A 21115-nucleotide genomic window follows, 5' to 3' on the forward strand; every position below is an offset into this window, starting at 1 on the left:
GTCAAGTCTGTTGGTAACAGAAAAAAAAAACTGACTGAAAATTATATGCACAGGAAAAAAAAACAACCTCATATATGGGGTTCAGTGACCCCATTCTAGGCATCTACTGGGAATCCTGGAATATAAAGAAGGGAACAACTAGAAGAGAAATTTCTAGGTCATATGGTATTTCTATGTTTAACTTTTTGAGGAACTGCTAATGTTTTTTCACAGTGGCTATACCATTATAAAAAGAGTTATTGTTTTTTAAATTATATCTTCATTGTACATAATTTGGCTCAGTAAAGAATTGTAGGTTTTTATCTCTATTGAGACATGGAAAAATTTTTTTCCCACTCTTCTATTATTACTGATGAGAGATTTGTCATTGGTTTAGTTGTTGATGCTTTCAGGAAATTTTAACTCATCTTGTAGATTTATTTAAGACTTCCCAGTCTTTGAAGTTCTGCCATTTCATCTTAATGTTATTCATGTATGAACTTATTGATCCTTTTTACTAATTGGTGTGCTTCCACAATTCGAGGCGTCATATTTTCAATTCATTCTGAAAGATTTCAGCCACTATTAGTTCACGTATTATCCCACCCAAATTCTATATTCTTTATTTAATTTTCCTTTAGAAACAATCTCATTTTTCTGAGTTTCTTAAAAACCTATTCTGTTTCTTTATCTTTAATAGCTGTTTAACTCATTTATTCTACTTTATGGTAGATAATTTTCTTAAATAACTTGCAATATTTATCATGACTTTGTTTTCATATACTCACTGAAGTGAAGAAAGTTTGTGAATCTTATTTTGTAACATATGCCTATACATTTGTTTTACATTTGATTCTGCCAAGTTTTTCCAAAGGTTTCATCTCTCTAGCATCAGTTTTACATTAATTTCTAAGCTCAGAATTTCAGAACCATCCATATAGAGAACTAGATTTCTTAAGACAAACTATCCTCCTCTGAACCATCCATATATAGAACTAAAATCTCTTAAGACAAAGTATCCCGCTTCTCTTCAGAGCCCAGAGCAGAAACAAGGTTTTTGGTTTTTCTGTTAAGTTTTTAAAGTTCCACCTTTAGAGGAAACCTTTACAGGTCACTGCACTAAGAAGTTAAATATCCATCCAATTCCTTCACTAGCACATGTTTAAGTCTTCATCTCCTTTATCTTTGCTGACATTAAAATCCATTACTAGCCATTACAGATAATCTGACATCTGGTTTGCTAAGCACTCAGGTATGAGTACACTAAGATTATTTTAATTCTTGAACTGTATATTTATTTTTTCATTTTACTTTTTTGTAGCCATTATTATTATGTATGTTTTCATGCCAGCTCAGTTACAAGGTTATAGGATCCAAATGTCAGGGGTTCTTTTCAAGACAACTAATAGTATGGTATATAGAACAGTCTGCATAGTAGGATAACTACCCTTCACTTCTATTACAACAAAGAACATTGAGCTAGCTGATTTTTGTTATTAGACAGGACTTGTAGTGCTAGTATTCTGTGAAGCTGAAAGTTTGTACTTTGCTGAACAGAATAAAAATTAAATGCCTTATAATTTATTGGTAGTATATGAGGATTTGGTGGATTATGAAATAAAATATTCTGCAAATAGTTTTTCTGATTAAAGAGCAATAAACATATAGAGGGAAGAACGTGAAATCTGAATAGGCCTTAGTCAAAGTCTCAGCCCACATATGCCCTTTAAATTCCAAATTTCACATTCTTACCAACTGTGGAATTCTGATTAAGCCATTCAACCTTTGAGCCTCAGGTTTTTTTCATCTATAAAATGAAGATGATTATAACTATTTTACCTATTTCAAAAATATTGAGTATCAAGTGATGATTATGAAATTTCTACAGTATACTCAAAAAACATTTTACCTCAAATAATTACTAGTAAATGTTAGACTGAAAGAATGGTGCACACTAAGAACAATATTTTTGGAATGGGTTAACATAAATATCAATATCGTTTCTCCCAAATGAGAGGCAAAACCTTAACAGGACTTCAGAAAAAGTATAGGGATCTTTAATTTGTCACATGAGTATCAGTTTTTCTATTTGGGATTGTTGAGTTGAAGATAACAGAAAGCCTCAGAATAAAACAACTTTCAGTATTTTTGTATTTACACATTTTTTCCATGTCCTGTATCAGCTAGGATAACAAAAAATGATAGGCCCTAGAGTCTTCAAAGAATACCTACTCAGAGCAATATTTCCAAAGATGAAATCAGTCTTATTCTTCTATGAAAATGACTAGAGTCTTTACCACATGGATATGGGAGATAAAATTTTTCAAAAGACAATTATTTTACCTAAATGTCAAAGATATTGATGTAGCCTTTAAGTAAATGTTAAATCTAAGGTTTTGGGAGTTTGATTTGGTGCTATTATCAAAAAGGAAAAAAAACATAATGAGTTCTAGGAGATGTTTTGTGAAAGGGCATCTTCAAAGAACTCATCTATGGGATAAATATGCTTATTTTCTCAAATGGATGAGATAAGGAAATGCTGAAATTGAACACCAATTTTTATCCCTAGAGTCTAACTCCATCAAAATTACACAATATAAATAAATCAGCAGAAATTTCATACTAACAGTCATCAAATATTACTTATGAGGTAGGTACCACTGAATTAGCTACTTCAGTGATAAAATTCAAGCTTCCAAATAACAATTAAGACTTGTGTCAGCTTTTATGAGTTGTCAGCTTCCTAATTCTTTTTAAAATTTATTTATTTATTCTAATTTGTTATATATGACAGCAGAATGCATTTCAATTCATAGTACACATATAGAACACAACTTTTCATGTCTCTGATTGTACACAGAGTCACACCATTCATGTCTTCATACATGTTCTAAGGGTAATAATGTCCATCTCATTCCACCATCTTTCTTACCCCCATGCCTCCTCTCTTCCCCTCCCTCCTCTTTGTCCTATCTAAAGTTCCTTCATTCTTCCCATGCTTCCCCCTGCCACATCCCCATTATGGATCAGCATCCTCATATCAGAGAAAACATTTGGCATTTGGTTTTTTTGAATTGGCTTACTTCACTTAGCATAATATTCTCCAACTCCATCCATTTACCTGAAAAAGTACCATGATTTTATTCTCTTTTAATGCTCAGTAATATTCCATTGTGTACATGTACCACAGTTTCTTCATTCATTCATCTACTGAAGAACATCTAGGTTGGTTCCACCATTTAGCTATTGTGAATTGTGCTGCTATAAACATTGATGTCGCTGCATTACTACAGTATGCTGTTTTTAAGTTCTTTGGGTCTAAACCAAGGAGTGGGATAGCTGAGTCAAATGATGGTCCCATTCCAAGTTTTCCAAGGAATCTCCATACTCCTTTCCATATTGGATGCACCAATTTGCAGTACCAGCAATGTATGGAGTGTGCCTTTCTCCCTATATCCTCGTCAACACTTATTGTTGTTTGTAGCTTCCTAATCCTTAAAAGACTTTTCTGTTGAGATCAATGATAACATCAATGAATGTAATATTTTAATAATGAACTATATCGAGAAAGGGAAGATTTAGTCAGGTATGGTGGTGCAGGCCTGTAATCCCAGCTACTGAGGAGACAAGGCAGGAGGACTGCAATTTCAAGGACAACCTGGGAAATTTAGGGAGGCCCTGTCTCAAAATAAAAATTTTAAAAAGGGGTGGGGTTGTGGCCTAGTGGTAGAGAGCTTGCCTACCATGCACAAGGTCCTAGTTTCAATCCCCAGTACCACAAAAATAAAAATAAATGGGAGTATAGGGAAGATATGCCACAACTCAATGAACCATACCTTCCAAATGACCAAAACATGTTGCTCTCCAATGAGACTCTCACATAAAAGTAGAAAAGATATCTACCCACTATATGCGCAGATATCAACAAAGAAACACAAGAAACATGAAAACACAAGATTACATAACTCTTTCAAAGTTTCATAACTCTTTAGTAACTGAACCTAAGGATATTAAAGAAGAAGAAATGCCAAAAAATTCAAAAGATTGATTTTTTAAATTATCAATTACTTCAAAGAGGACACAAATAAAGAGCAGAATAAATTAAGGAAGACAATACAGGATATGAAAGAACAATTCAGTAAAAAGATAAGTATCCTGAAAAAGTACCAAATAGAAATTTTGAAAAAGCTCAACAAGTCAAATGAAAAACTCAGTTAAAGGCTTCACCAAGGGAGTAGACCAAAAGGAAAAAAAAATATCAGAGCTTGAAAACAAGGTAGAGGCATTATCACATTTAGAAATTAATGAAGAAAAAAATAAAAATTACAAACTATGAGACACAATTAAGGGACCAAATCTACAAATAATCAGTTTAGGTTAAGTTACAGGCTAAAGGCACAGAATTACTATCTATGAGACACAATTAAATGACTGAATCTACAAATAATCAGTTCAGACTAAGTTACAGGCTAACGGCACAGTAAACCTAGTAAGTAAATAACAACAGGAAATACCTCAAATCTTGGAAAAGATATGACCATTCAGCCACAGGAAGCATTTAGAATCCCAAACAGACATGACCAGAAAAGAACCTTTCCATGACCACCACATTATGGATAAACTGCTGTGTTAGTCAGCTTTGTGTTGCTACGACCAAAATACTTGACAAGAACAACCTGGAGGAGGTAAAGTTTATTTAGGACTCATGGTTTCAGGGTTCTCAGTCCATAGATGGTCAAATCCATGGCTCTGGGCCCGGGGAGAGATAGCACATCATGGTAGCAGGGCAGGGTGGAAAATAGCTGCTTCATTCATGGCAGCCAGAGAGCAGAGAGAGGGAAGGGGGAAGGGGCTACAACAAAAAGCAATCTTTCTGGGCATGTCCCCGGTAACCCACCTCCTCCAGCCATGCCCCACCTGTCTATGGTCACCACCCAGTAAGATCATTCAAACTAGAACAAACTAATTAGATTACAGCTCTCACAATCCAATCATTTTACCTCTGAACATTCCTGCATTAACACAGGAGCTTTGGGGGGACACATCACATCCAAACCATAACAATTGCCAAAAGTACAGAACAAAGAAAGAACTAAAAGCTGCAAAAGAGAAACTCAAGTAACATATAAAAGGCAAATCCAGCATCATAATAGCAGATTTCTCAGAAGAAACCCTTTTAAAGGCCATGAGGGCAAGGAATGATACATTTCAAGGCCTGAAAAACAAAACAAAAAAAAAAACTGCCAACTACATCCAGTAAAGTTATCCTACAGAATCAAAATAGAAATAAAACCCTTCTAAGATAAACTCAAGGAATTCATAACCATAAAAGAAGATATATAAGGGACTCCCACACAGGAAAGAGGAAGCAACAGAGATACAATCATGAGAGCATAGGGGGAAAAATCTTACTAGAAGAGTAACAAGCAACTGAGAAAAGGGAAGACTCTAAAATTATTAATTCAGTAAACCACCAAATCTCTAAAATGAATAAGGAAGAAAGAAATGAACAAAAACAAAAGAAAAGGGGATGGGGTTATAGCTCAGTGGTAGAGTGCTTGTCTCGAACATGTGAGGCACTGGGTTTGATCCTCAGCACCACATAAAAATAAATAAAGTAAATAAAGTAAAGATATTGTGTCCATATAAGAAAGAAGAAAAGAAAAAACAACAAAATGACAGGAACCCGTACATACCTTTCAATATTAACCCTGAATGTAATTGGTCTGAATTCTCCAATTAGGAGATACAGACTAGCCGATTCAATTAGAAAACCAGAGCCAGCTCTTTATTTTCTCCAAAATATAGCCTTACCATGAAGAACATACACAAACTGAAAATGAAAGAGGGAAAAATGATATTCCAGTCAAATGGAATCCAAAAGCAAACAGGAGTAGCTATACTCATATCTGACAAAACAGACTTCAGGCCAAAATTGGTCAGAAGAGTTAAAGAAGGTCACACCATACATTGAAAAAGGAAGTAACCCACCCATCCATCCATACACACACACACACACACACACACACACACACACACACACACATGCACACTTATGTGTGTATGTGTGTGTGTGTGTAAAACAATTGTAAATATATATGCACTGAATGTCAGAGCACCCGGTTTTATAAAATAAACACTATTGAATAAAAACGGAGAGATGGACCCCAATAAAATAATAGTGGGTGACTTCAATATTCTAATCTCATCCATAGATAGATCATCCATACAACAAACAAGCACCAGAGTTATATTATACTATAGATCAAATGGACTCAATAAAAATCTACAGAATAGTCCATTCAAGAGTGACAAAATACACATTCTTTCCATCAGCACATAGAACTTTTGCAAAATAAATCACATTTTAGGGCATAAAACAAATCATAACAAATATAAAAATAAGATTTTTGTATCTTTTCAGATGGTAACAGAACAAAATTAGAAATCAATACAAGAGAAATTGAGAAATTGAAGAAAACACAGAAATACATTGAAACTGAATAGTAGTACCCTTTTGAATAAGCAATAGCTCACTGAAGAAATTGAGGGGTATGAAGGAGGGACTTAAAAATTCCTAGAGTTAAATAAAATGAAAGCATAACCTACCAGAACCTATGGGACACAGTAAAGCAATTTTAAGAGAGAAGTTATAACTATCAGTGCCTTTAATTTTTTTTAAAAAGGATATATCTCAAATAAATAATCTAATGATATATGTCCAGATCTTGGAAAAACAAGAACAAATCAAACCCCAAATCTATAGAAGGACAGAAATAGTAAAGACTGAAGCATAAATAAATGAAACAGAGACCAAAAGAACAATACAAAGGATCAATGAAACAAATAGTGGTTCTAAATAGATAAATTTTTAGCCAAATTAAACAAAAGAAAGGGAAAGAAGACCCAAATAAATAAAGTGAGAGTTGAAAAGTGGTTATTACAACAATCAGATCATTAATAAATATTTTGAAAAATGATATTTCAATAAACTAAAAAACTAGAAATGAACACATTTGTAGACACATGTGACCTGTCAAAATTAAACCAAGAGGATATAAACCTAAATAGATCGATAATAAGCATTGAGATTGAAGCAATAATAAGGTCTTCCAACAAAGAAAAACCCAGGACCAGATGGATTCACTGCTGAATTTTACCAGACTTTAAAGAACTAATATCAATGCTCCTCAAACTATTTTCATAAAATAGAAAGGGAACAAATACTTCCAAACTCAGTCTACAAAGCCAGTATCACCCTGTTACCAAAACCTGATAAGGACACAACAAAATAAGAAAACCATCAATCAAAATCCTGATGAACAAAGATGCAAAAATCCTCAAGAATGAGCTGGGGTTATAGTTTAGTTGGTAGACTGCTTGCCTAGAATGCACAAGGACCTGGGTTCAATCCCCTGCACTGCAAAAAAAAAAAAACAAAATAACAACAACAACAAAACACGAACAAACAAACAAAAAACCTCAAGAAAATACTTGCAAATTGAATTCAACAATTCATTGAAAAGTTACACCATGATCAAGTTGGTTATATTCCAGGGATACAGAATGGTTTAATATATGAAATTCACTAAATGTAATTCATCATATAAGTAATCAAGGATAAAAATTAACAGTCATTTCAATAGATGCACAAAATGCCTTTGATAAAATTCAGCATCCCTTCATAAATAAAAGCCCTAAAGAAACTAGCTATACAAAGATCATACCTCAACATAATAAAAGTTAAATATGACAAATCCATAGTCAACATCATACTGAATGGGGAAAGACTGAAAGCATTTCCTCTAAAATCAGGAATGAGATAAGAGTGTCTACTCTCACTACTCCTATTCAATACAGTACTTGAAATTTTAGCCATAGCAATCAGGCAAGGGAAAAAATCTTTTTTAAAAAGGAGGAAGGTGAATTATCCCTACTTGCAGATGATATGGTTCTATAGATAGAAAATCTGAAAGAATCCACCAAAATTCTCTAGAACAGATAAACTAATTCAGCAAAATAGAGGGATATAAAATTAGTCTACAAAAATCATCAGCTTTTCTACACACTAAAAACAAACCAAGAAATAAATTAGGGAACCAGTATCATTCACAGTAGACTTTAAAATAATAATAATAATAATAATAATAATAATAATAATAATAATAATAAACCTAATCAAGGAAATGAAAGATCTATACAATGAAACTTATAGAACATTGAAGAAAGAAAATGAGGACAACACTACATGATGAAAAGACTTCATCTTGTTCATGGAGTGGGAGAATTGATATTGTTGAAATGGCCATACTACCCAAAGTGATTTATGGATTTAATTCAATCCTCCTCAAAATACCAATGGCATTCTTCAGAAAACTAAAAAAAAATCATAAAGTTCATATGAAAGTACAGAAGGACCTAAATAGCCAAAGCATTCCTAAGCATAAAGAACAAAGCTGGAGACATCACAATACGTGATTTCAAAATATACTATAAAGCCACTGTAACAAAGTAACCTGGCATTGGCACCAAATAGACTGTGGACCAATGGACTAGAACAGAAAACCCAGGAATAAACCCTTTCGTCTATAGCCATTTAAATAATTCTCAAGAAAGGTGCCAAAAATACAAGTTGGAGAAAAGAACCTCCTTAAAAAATAGCACTGAGAAAACTAGGTATTTTTATGTAGAAGAATGAAACTTGATCATTCTTTCTCATCCTGCACACAAATCAACTCAAAATGGATCAAAGAAGGACCTTAATGAAAGACCTGAAACTTTGAAACAACTAGAAGAAAACATTTCAAAATATTAGTATAGGAAGCAGTTTTCTGAATAGGTCTCCAATTGCTTGGGAAATAACAGTAAGAACAGACAAATGGGATGATATCAAACTTAAAAGTTTCTGCACATCAAAGGAAACAATGAATAGAATGAAGAGACAACCTATAGAATGGGAAAAAAAATCTTTGCCAGCTATTCATCTGACAGAGAATTAATATCTAAATACATAAAAAACAAAAACAAAATTTACACTAAAAGAATAAGTAATCCAATCAATGGACAAATGAGCTAAATAGACACTTCTCAAAAGTACAATGACCAATAATTATGTGAAAAATGCTCAACATCTTTAGCCACCAGAAAATACAAATTAAAGCTACATTTAGAGATTGGGATATACATCATGGTAGAACACTTGCCTAGCATGTGGAAGGCCTTGTATTCTATCCTTAGCACCACGAAAATGAACAAACAAAAACTCCATTTAGATTCCATCTCACCCTAGTCAGGATGGCTGTCAGAAGGAAAACAAAAAATAACAAATGCTGGTGAGTATGCAGGGAATGAGGAACTCTTATATGCTACTGGTGGAAATGTAGGTTAGTATAGCCATTATGGAAATCAGCATGAAGTTTCCTCAAAAAAACTAAACAGAACTATCATATGATCCAGGGAGTAGTGAACAAAGAAAGGAGTATTTAAGCATAAATTAATGATATTATGAATGAAAATAAGTACAATAGATACTGAAAAAAAAAACTCTTTGAGTTAAAAATTTTAAAACTCAAGACAAAATGGACAAATTCCTAGAAAAACAAAACTAGGAAAGTGACTCAAGAAGAAATACCTTGAAAAATCCTATTTGGGGCTGAGGTTGTAGCTCAGTGGTAAAGTGCTTGCCTTGCACACATGAGGCCCTGGGTTCGATCCTCAGCACCACATAAAAATAAACAAAGATATTGTGTCCATCTACAACTAAAAAATACATATATTAAAAAAGGAAAAACCCTGTTTGTATCAAATCGTTAATTTCTCACAAAGAAAATTCTAGTCTCTCATAACTTTTCAGTTCAATCTGACTTTCAAGGAACAGTAAGCCAAGATTTCCAGAGAACAGGAAATAAATGGATATTCCTCAATTTAATTACATAATATTGGTATTAATTCCAAATATGACATAGACAGCATGAAAAATAAGTTTACAGACTTTAATCATTCAAAAATACACATGCCTTACCAAATATATTGGTACACAGAAAATTAAATAATAAAACATTTGGACTCCAGAAATAGATTCAGATATATAACAGATAGAAAATAGAGGTAATGTTGAAGATCTTTTTAGGAAAGGTTGGAACGTTTGATAAATGAATCTGGGAATATTGATAATTCTTATGGACAGAAAGATAAAAATTGGATTCTTATACATATAAGATCCTTATCATAGCTATTAAAAACTAAAAAATGGAGCCAGGTGTGGCGGTGCATGCCTGTAATCCAAGTGGCTTGGGAGGCTGAGGCAAGAAGATTGCAAGTTCAAGGCCAGACTCAGCAACTTAGTGAGGCCCTAATTAACTCAGTGAGACCCTATCTCTAATACAGAAAGGGATTGGGGAATGTGCCTCGGTGGTTAAGTGTCCCTGGGTTCAATTCCCAGTACAAAAAAAAAAAAAATCTGAAAATCAAAACCATAATTTTTCAGCTTTCAGAAGAAAACCGTTCTCAGAATAGGGAGGAAGTTCCTTAACAAAGCACAAAAAAACACTAAGTATAAAAGAAAAGACTGATGGAGAAAATACTTGTCAAATAAACGTTAATATCAATTCAAAGGCCAGGTACCATGGCAAACGCCTGTAATCTCAGCAGCTCAGGAGGCTGAGGCAGGAGGATTGTGAGTTCAAAGCCAGCCTCAACAACTTAGCTAGGCCCTAAGCAACTCAGTAAGACTCTGTCTCAAAATAAAATACAAAAAAGGGCTGGGAATGTGGCTCAATGGCTAAGCACCCCTGGGTTCAATTCTCAGTACCAAAAAAAATAAAAAATATCAATACAAAAACTGTATTGAGAATATAAAGAACTTCTGCAAATAAATAAGAAACAGGTAACTCAACAGAAGAAAGACAAACACACACACACACAAAAAAAAAAAAACAAAAACCCATACATTTTGCCTAAGAAGAAATACATAAGACTAATAAATATATGAACAGATGTTTAACATTACTGGAATTCTGGGAAATTCAAAACAAAAACACAACCACTTTTTTGGCACAAATTAGGTATATGACAACAATCGAGCATTGGAAAGAATGTCACTAACTTGAATCTCTTATCCATTGTTTATATGAATGTAAACTGGTAAGACCACTTTGGAGAAAAATTAATATTACTTTATATAAAAAGTTAAATACTTGTATAGAGAAAAAAATTAATATTACGTTATAAAATTAAATATTTGTATAACCTATAATCAACCTACTCCTAGAAAAATGTGTACTTGTAGACCAGGAGACATTGACAAGGTCATTTATAGCAACACTGCTCTTACTAGCAAAACACTGGAAACAACACACGTACTCATTAAAAGGGAAAACAATAAGTAGATTCTGGTATATTCACACAACAGATTACACAGCAATAAAAATGAATAATAGCTAAACAGAGCACCATAGATCACTTTGAGAAAAATAATTTTTCAGAGAAAAACAATTCTCAGAAGATATCATACACATCTTTTACAAAGTTAGTAAACAGGCAAAAGTAAATATATCAGTAAAAATATATCAAAGATAAAATTTTTCAAGAAAGGAATCAAACATACAAAGTACTTGATAATATTGCCTTGGTGGTAAGGAAGGGACAGGGACAATATTTATAGATATTTGTGTTATGAAATAAATGAAGGAGGGCAATGGATGGATTGGTAAAATAAATAAATAAATAAAGCTAAATGCCCAATCTATGAAGGTAGCTAAAGAAAACAGAATAAACTTCAAGAAAGAATATGATTTAAAGAGATCAAGACATGGAATAATCTAATTCTGCATTACTAAAGTTTAAAGAAAGCTATATTAATCTTTCCTGAATATATTTCTCAGTCTGCTTCAAGAAAGTTTATTAGTAAGTTCCTAGAAATGAAACTTGTGAATGTGTACATTTAGCCTTTTGAAAAAATTCCCCTAGTGGCCCCACAGAATAGCTATACCATCAAAAGTATAGATAACCACCAAAAGATCTCCTACCTCCTTGCCAAAACCTGACATTATCAAAATTTTTGGGGTTTTCCCAATACACTAGGTAATAGTTCATTATTTAATAGCTCATATTTAAATATGGGACTAGGTGAGCATCTTTTTATATATTATTGATCATTTGTATTTCTTCCTTTGTTCATAGCCTCTTAAAACTCTTTTTCTAATAAAATTAATCCACCTTATTCTCAGTAATTTTTAGGGGTTTTTTATTTGTACATTGAAGAATATAGATCTTGCTTATAACGTATACCTGATTATTTTACCAACGCATCTTTGGTGTAGCATGTTTTGCCATATTTTACTCACAAATTTGCCATTCCTTTTTGTTGTAACTAATGAACTCACAGTTTTTAAACTAGTAGGTCTCTCACCTAACTTTCCAAGGATAAGGCATGGGGAAACAATATATCTAGTTCCTAGCCTTTCTGACTGTGGAACTTTATGGTGTTTCAAGCCACTTCAGTGAAGACAAAAAAATGCAGAGGCATCATCAGAGTTTTAAATGTACAAGCATAACCCCAAGCTGGACTAAAAGAAATTTGCTTCTGCCATGATTTGGACTCTGGTGCCAACCATAAGTAAGTAGCACGTAATAGTATATGAAAGTAATGAAAAGCCTACAAACGTCTGTGTCCGATTTCAACACATGCTCATTCAGTCCCATGTGACCTCATGCAAGGTAAAAAAGAAGACCAAACAAACCAAAAAAGAAAAAAGAAAGAAAAACCTTCTTTAACTAACTAAAAGGAAAAATCTTAGGTGTATAGATGTTTAAACTTGTAACTGCAGTACATATCCCCAGAGACATCTTACCTGTTAGGCTGCCCTGGAATATATATAAGGTAGTAGACATCACAGACAGGAGGAGGCAGAGGCACCAGTCCTTGAAAAAGTCCATGGAGTGCTGAAACCAACCAGCAGGCAAGAACACCCACTCAATGACACCCATAACAAGAGGGAAACCTTAACTGCTCTGTGTGCCAGGATCCCACAATTACACATAAATACTGGACTGTACCTTAATGATTCCAATTAAAAAAAACTGCAATTATTTTTACAGTCATGGGATTGGTTTATAAATTTAAGAAAAGAAAAATTTGAAAATTTACATACTATTCATTTTGCAAACTCAACTATTAAAACTGTGAAACCAAATATAATTGTGTACTTGATTTTGCATCACCCAGAATTATAAGGCTCAGTTCCCTCAGTTGGGACAATCAAATCTTCCTTTATCAAGCCAACAAACACAGAGTATTTAATTCTGTGATGTATCCCTGTAAGTTTAAAAAGGATGGCTAGGATATAGCTCAAGGGTAGAGCACCTGTCTAGCACATATGAGGTCCTGGGATCAATCCCCAGCACCACAAAAAATAAAGAAAAAAGGAAAGCAAATTATATAAATAATGGTGGTTTAATTTTTTAAAATGTGTCTAGTAAGTAGTTTCTTTCATTATTATTTATGACTAACAAGAGCTTTGTCTTCTCAATGTTTTAAATTATCTACTACAGGAGTTGCTCATTATCTCTTATGAGATAGTTTATGTGTATTTTCAGCATTAACATCTCAAAGTAATCATAAGAGAAATTAAAACTTAAGGCCAAGCAAATTGATATTAAAATTTATAATCCAAGTCTTAGGCCAATATTCAACTTGCATAAAACATCCTTTTCAAAAAAGGGAATGATTTCAACAGACTGCCTTTTTATAACACAAAATAATTAGTTGTCACGCTATCATCAGCAATCTGTTTAAATTCTAGTAGTTGTCAGTCTAATATAAAATAGTTATATGTAATTTCCATTGAAATTAAAATTAGTTCAGCTTGATAAAATGAAGCACTAAGCTACATCAACTTAATAACCAGGTTCTTTACTGAGATAGTTTTAGCAGAGGCAAATATTAATATCCCTATTAGGACAGCTTGGCTTATCAGTTATTTGCAATAATACTAACTGCATTGCCAAATAGCATTTATTAAGCATAGGGGCATCCAAAAAATGATACTAATAACAGTAAGTGCTATTTAATACTTAGTGTTAGGTACTCTAACAATTGGCAACAACCCCATCATGTAATAATTATTACTATTTCTATATCACACATGGGGAAATTAAGGTGAAGAGTGTTAGGTAAGTTAAGTAAGATCACATACTCATGAATAAGAAAGGCTGACATCTCAATCCAGAAAGTGTAGCTCCAAAAATAATAGAGAATAAAATGTGAACAAGTATATGTAAGGACAATCCAACTCACTGATAGATACAGATAACAAATATTCTCATTATTATAAACATTATATAACTGACTCCTCAGGGAGAAAAAAAATCTACATCCTGTTTGTTGAGTATATAATAGTGAAAAATAGAACTTGAGGATCTTTAGTTTATGAGTGAAAGCTGGATAGAAACACTAAAATTTTAAAAACAGTAACAAACTAGAAAATGGGTAATAGAAATGTGTGAATTAAGTATTCTTTAAATTAGCAATAAAATGATCAGATAAAAAGAAAACACTAATTTTTCTCAGTGGATTCAAAGTGAAATTAAAGAGATGAAAAGAAGCATATTATTCCAGGTTATGCTTGTTAATGGCTTCAAAGGAGAAGGAGAGACTTCTCTTGACATCAGCATTAAAGCTAGTGAAGAACTTAATAGGATGGTAACAAATGCAACCAAAAATAGCAGAAGAGAACATGACCTGAACTGCAAGCAAACAAGAATATCATAATTCAAAGAATTCACATCCATCCATGAAGTGAGATTGAAGGTGGATAGGAATTCAACAAGATTTGAAATGTTAGTCTTCACTGTCATACAAGTCTATAATATAAAGTAAAGGGGTAAGCCCAGGAAAAATATGAAGGCATCATTTACCTGAACAGAAAATAATCAAGACTTAAGGTCCATTAAATGGGGACTTGGATGCACTTGCTATGTAGAATTAACCTATGAAGAAGATGGCAACTTAGGTAACCTGGTTCAAACTTTCTTCCAAATTTTGCATAAAAACGATAGCAAGGAAAGGACAGTAAGAGGAATGGAAAGTCTAACTTAATGGCAGAAATCATTTAAAAGCCACCAAAACATTTAAAAATAAAAATATGGCTAGAGTTAATTTTGACACTCCCAAGTCAGGAAAGACTTGTTATGGTAGTACTCAAAATTTTAAATTGCCCTTACAGACTCTGAAATAAGAACAGAATGAAAATGTAAACCTATGAAGATATGTTAATCTATTTATGAACCTTGTGGCATGATTCAAAAGTTATTACTAGTGATGAGCCCATTGTGGATCTTTAAAAAAAAACCTGAAACTTTGGGATTTGGAGTACAGCTCATTGGTAGAGGAAGTGCCTAGCATGCATAAGGCCCTGAGTTCAATCCCCAGAACAGAAACAAAAACAAACAACACCCCCCACCAAAATTCCTTAGAATACAGTTCAAAAATCAGGCTACTACAGAAAGAGATATAATTACTTATTTTTTTACTTTTGGGGTATAAACAGAAAATGTTCCATGGCTAAATAAACTAAAATCTAACTAAACCAGAAGGGAAACAATTTCAAATAGTAGACTTGAGACACAAATAGCAGCAGCTCTCATGAGAAGGGTGGAGCTGAATCACACCCTAGTGTTGAATTACTAGTACTCTATCTGCTTGAGCTGGTTATGATTCCCCAGAGTAACAATTCAATATTCATACTTGCAGCTTGATGCCTGTACTAGAAAAATGTTCACAACAAGGCTGGAAGCAATGCATAATTCTAGGGGACATCGTCCATATTACAGTCTCTGTGGGTGGTGTCCCCTGAAGTTGTACAGACGATTTGTGCACCCTGACTTAGCCACATTGATTCCAACAGTTTATTGTGCATGACCAAGGTCTTGCAAGTTTGTATTGTAAACACACATTCCTATACATTGCTTCTTTGTCATCACTTTCTTAGTTTAAAATGGTCTAAGATGCCAAAGAATATTTTGATCCAAATAGTTTTTATTAGAATATAATATGATCATTTTCATACAATCCTTTGTCAGTTAATTTTCTTCTTTATTAACTGAGTAGAATGAGCTCATAACAACAGTGCCAAACAACATCTGATGACTAATGACAGATACTCCAAAGCCCCCAAAATGTGATCACTGCCACAACGAAGCTAAAATTCTCACCCTGTTTCTGACTCAAGGTAAAAAGTCTAGCATACTGATGATAGCAAAGTTGAGTAATCTGGCATTTACAGAGTGACTCTGGGTGAACTCAGGAAGAGATTAAGGAATTATTCCCAATATTTAAAGAAAATTCACACTCATTCCCAAAATGTTTTTAAAAGATTGAGTACAGTCAGGAAGTGGAATCATTTAGTCCATCTCTTATTGTATGTCAGCATTTCCTAAAAATTTTTCTGTGGACTATTAAGAGGGTTTCATTGTTGATAAGTTTGAAATGCCACAACCACCCAACCTGGAACATCACCACGCACATTAACCTATTAAGTCTCTAAGAAGTCCTGTAGTCAAGGAATTGGTTTTGTTAACCCATAGTTTCCCATACTTATTTGATCACAGAACCAGTTTTTATTTGTTTTGAGGAATATCAGCAACAGGACAAACAGTTTGGCAAGGGTTACTCAAAGATTATTGTGTATATAAATTATTTCTTAAGAATTAAAATGTAACAGCATCCAAAACTAAAATAAGATCTCTTTGGTTATTGTAAAATACTAAAGAAAGTTGCAGTGCCTCAGATAAATTTTTTGGTACTAGGGATTGAATCCAGGGGCTTGCACATGCTAGGCAAGTGCTCTACCACTGAGCTACATCCCCAGCCCCTTTTAATAAGTTATTTTTAGGCAAGGTCTCCTTAAGCTGCTGAGGCTATCCCTGAACTTATAATCCTCCTGCTTCAGCCTCCTGAGAAGTTGGAATTACAGGCATGTGCTACCATGCCCAACAAATGTTGGTTGATAGCTTTATTTGATAAAATGACAACCAAAATAAAATTTACTGTATATTTAGTAATGAAAGAAATACAAAAGCCTGTTTTATAGTACTCATGTCACTTAGCACACACTTCTCATATTGATAAAAAATATAGCAATATTTGAGACTGACAGCATTTGAAGCACTCGGTAAGAACATACCATAACTGTGCTTATTTTAAAACCCATTTATCAGACAACATCTAAAACTCCCTGACTTCAAGAACTCATAATTTTAGCAATAATCTTTCCTTATATTATTAATTATGATTATCTACTCATACCAAAACAATGGCACCTACTGAAGATCATTACAATACTTACCACATTACAAAAAGAATCCAGACCAATGCTATGTACATACTCTAGTACATTCTGGATTAGACCAAGTAAAATTTAACAACAAGCTGAACAGCATTCTATAAAACAAAAACAAAAAGTCGGTTAGGCTAATTCTGTCTTTCTATGCTATGGACTCAGTGAGAAAGAAGATAGTCTTGGAACTTGATAACTGAATCAAACCTGAACTCTTTTATCTAAAATTTATCTACACTTACCTTAAGAGAAGTTCTTTGGGCAACTTTTTGTTAATAAGGCCTTCATCACTATTTGAGAAAACCTGAAAGAAAAAATAAAAATTATGAAATTATTCCTCCATCAACAACAACAAAAAATTACATGTTTTTCATACTGGATCAGAACAGCCTCAATCATTGTCCTACAAATAAGATGATACTAATTTCATGAAACCTATCATCCTTTCACAAAAACAGCAACACTCAGATATTTGTGTACTACATTGTACTGGAGGTTCTAGCCAAGGCAATTAGATAAGAAAAAGAAATAAAAACCATCCAGATTGGAAAGCAAGACATAAAACAACTTTTATTTGCAGATGATATGATCTTATATATAGAAAATTCTAAAAATCCACAAAATCAATTATAACTTATCAAGGAGTTCAGTAAGGTGACAGAATATACAAATTTATGTTATTAAAGAACAACCTAAAAATGAATTAAATAGGGCAATCCAATTTATAACAGGATCTAAATAAATACTTAGGAATAAGTTCAAAAGTACAAGTCTTCCATATTGAAAACTTATATAAAACATTCAGAAAAATTAAAGATATACATTGAAAAATATCCACATTTATGAACTGGAAGACTTGATAGTGTTATATACTACAACACCACTTCCCAAACTGATTCATAGATTATATGCAATCCCTATCAATCCTAACTGCCTTTTTTACTGAAAGTGACAACTTGATCCTAAAAGTTCACATGGAAATGCAAGAGACCCAAAATAGATTAAAAAAAAATCCTGAAAAGAAAAATAAAGATGGAGGCCTCAAACTTTCTGATTTCAAATTTTACTACAGAGCTGCACTGTGTAGTGATTTATACCTATAATCATGGCTATTTGAGAGGCTAAGGAAACAGGATCACTTGTGCCTAGGAATCTAAGACCAGCCTGGGAAACACAGCAAGACTCCATCTCAAAACAACAATATTTAATTTTAAAATTTTATTTTATTTTATTTTTTTTACTACAAAGCTACAGCAAGGAACTGAGACTCTGTAGTACTGGCATAAGGATCAATAGATCAACTGAATAAAGAGTCTAAAAATAAACTCCTACATTTGTGGGAAATTAATTTAAATGGTGAATAGAATAGTCTTTTTAAGAAATGGTGCCAAGCCAACTAGATACCCACATGCAAAACAATGAAGTTGGATTCCTTCCTGAATCACAAAAAAAATTAACTCAATATGCATCAGAGGCCTTAATAAATAGAGCTAAAACTCTAATCCTTAGGAGAAAACACTGGCATAAAACTTTGAGTTGCTAGATTATGCAAAGCTTTCATAGCTGTTATCATACCCAAAGGACATAATCTGAAGATAGATTGTTGGACATCAAAATTTAAAACCTTTGTTCTTCAAAGGGTATCAAGGTAGCAAAAAGAGCACAGAAAGTGAAAAGAAATCACACAAAATAGGAAAAAAAATCGCTAATCATTTGTATGACAAGGTATCTATACCTAGAATATTTAAAGAACTCCTATACCTCAACAATAAAAAGACAACCCAATTGAAAGATGAACAAAGATTCCAAATCAACAATTCTGCAAAGAAGATATCTAAATGGTCAATACTCACAGAAGATGTTCAATATTATTCATCATTAGGCAAGTGTAAGTCAAAGCCACAACAAGATACTTCACATCCATGTGAATAAATAAAATTAAACAGACAGATACTTAGTAATGGCAAGATGTGGAGAAACACCAGCCCTTATACACTGCCGATGAGAATGTAAAATGATGTCGCCTTTGGAAAACAATCTGAGAGCTCCACAGAGGTTAAGGATTGTGACTGTAGCTCAGTGGTAGAGCACTTGCCTAGCATGTATGAGGTCCTATGTGGTGGTAGTGGTAGTGGTGGGAAGAGAAGGAGAAGAGAGAGGAAAGGAGAGAAGGAGTGGAAGAGGGAAGGGAAGGAGAAAGAAAGAAGAGATTAAACACTGTATTGCTGTAAGACCCAGTTATCAGTTATTCTATTTGCAATTAACACTTGAACTTATGTATGAGTAGGACAGCATCATTCATAATAGCCAAAAAGTAAAACAACTCAAACATCCAACAGCTGATGGATGTGTAAACAAAATGTGATAACCATACAACAGGATACTATTTAGCAATAAAATGAAGTATTTATACATGTTAGGATAGGAATGAGTCTTGAAGACACTATGTTACTAAAAGACAAGACACAAAAGGTGACATATCATATGATTCCACTTACACTGAATGTCTAAAAAAGGTATATCCACGGAGGCAAAAAGTGTAGTAGTGATTGCTTAGGACTGTGCAGTGAATACTAATGAATGGGTTGGTGTTATGAAAATGTTCTTGAATTAGACAGTTTTGATAGTCATACAATTTGTCAAATATACTAAAACTAATCTTTATATTTTAATTATGTGAAACTTATGGTATATGAGCAATATCTGCTATTTTTAATGGAAAAAAATATACATTTCACCAAACTGCAGAAAAGGAAATAGTGTTGTAAGTGGAACCCTATATTTGTTTTCCAATTTTTTTATTAGTTGTCCATGGACCTTTATGTATTTATATTCAGTGCTGAGAATCGAACCCAGTGCCTCATACATACTAGGCAAGCACTCTACCATGAGCTACAACCCCAGCCCCACTTATTTTCAAAGTAGTGTCACTGAGGACTCTTTATGGTGAGAGACTAGCATTTAATAAATGCCTCCTGTATTCCAAGCTCTTGTAAGAACTGTTAGATGAACTAACTAAATTATCTCAATTAATCTTCTCTAGGTCCTTGAAGTATACAGTTATTGATTTGATGTTTCTTTCTTTCTTTCTTTCTTCTCTTTTAATGTAGGCATTCACAAGAATAAATTTCCCACTGAGCACTGCTTTCACAGAATCCCATGAGTTTGGATATGTTGTTTTTCATTTCCATTTTCTTTTTCTCACTGTTTCAGAGTAGTATTTAATTTCCAAATAAGCGGTGTTTTCCAGTTTTCCTTCTGCTTTTAATGTCTGGTTTCATTCTATTGTGGTTAATGAAGAGACTGTATGTTTTCACACATTTATTGGCCATTTGTACTTCTCTTGAGAAGTGTCTATTCAGATCATCTGGCCATTCCCTGATTGGATTATCTGTGTTTTTTTTAAAATATTTTTTTAGTTGTAGATGGACACAATACCTTTATTTTGTTTTGTTTATTTTTATGTGGTGCCAAGGATCGAACCCAGTGTCTCATGTATGCTAGACAAGTGCTTTACCACTGAGCCATAGTCCCTGCCCAGATTATTCATTTTTTATATTGAGATTTTTAAATATTTTGGATATTAATCTTCTGTCAGTTGACTACCTAGCAAAGATCTTCTTGCATTCTGTAGGTTGTTTCTTCACTGGTGATTGTTTTCTTTGCTGTGCAGAAGCTTTTAATTTCATGTAATTCTATTTATCATTTCTTGCTTTTATTTCCTGAATTATTGGTGACCTAACCAGGAAATTGTTGCCTATGACAATTTCTTAAAGTGTTTTCCCTATGTTTTCTTCTAG

General features: G+C 33.3%; 1 protein-coding gene across 1 annotated transcript in view; it reads right to left on the reverse strand.

Moving 5' to 3' along the window:
- Nucleotides 1-21115, reverse strand: part of FBXL2 (F-box and leucine rich repeat protein 2) — a 90709-nt gene that overhangs the window by 62593 nt on the left and 7001 nt on the right. The window contains 5 exon segments of the mRNA XM_081285844.1: nt 12831-12862; nt 12865-12921; nt 17325-17363; nt 17365-17419; nt 17558-17619. Coding sequence (XP_081141970.1) covers nt 12831-12862; nt 12865-12921; nt 17325-17363; nt 17365-17419; nt 17558-17619 — 245 coding nt within the window.

Source organism: Spermophilus citellus, assembly GCF_964194105.1.
Source record: "Spermophilus citellus genome assembly, chromosome: 3".
Classification (NCBI taxonomy): domain Eukaryota; kingdom Metazoa; phylum Chordata; class Mammalia; order Rodentia; family Sciuridae; genus Spermophilus; species Spermophilus citellus.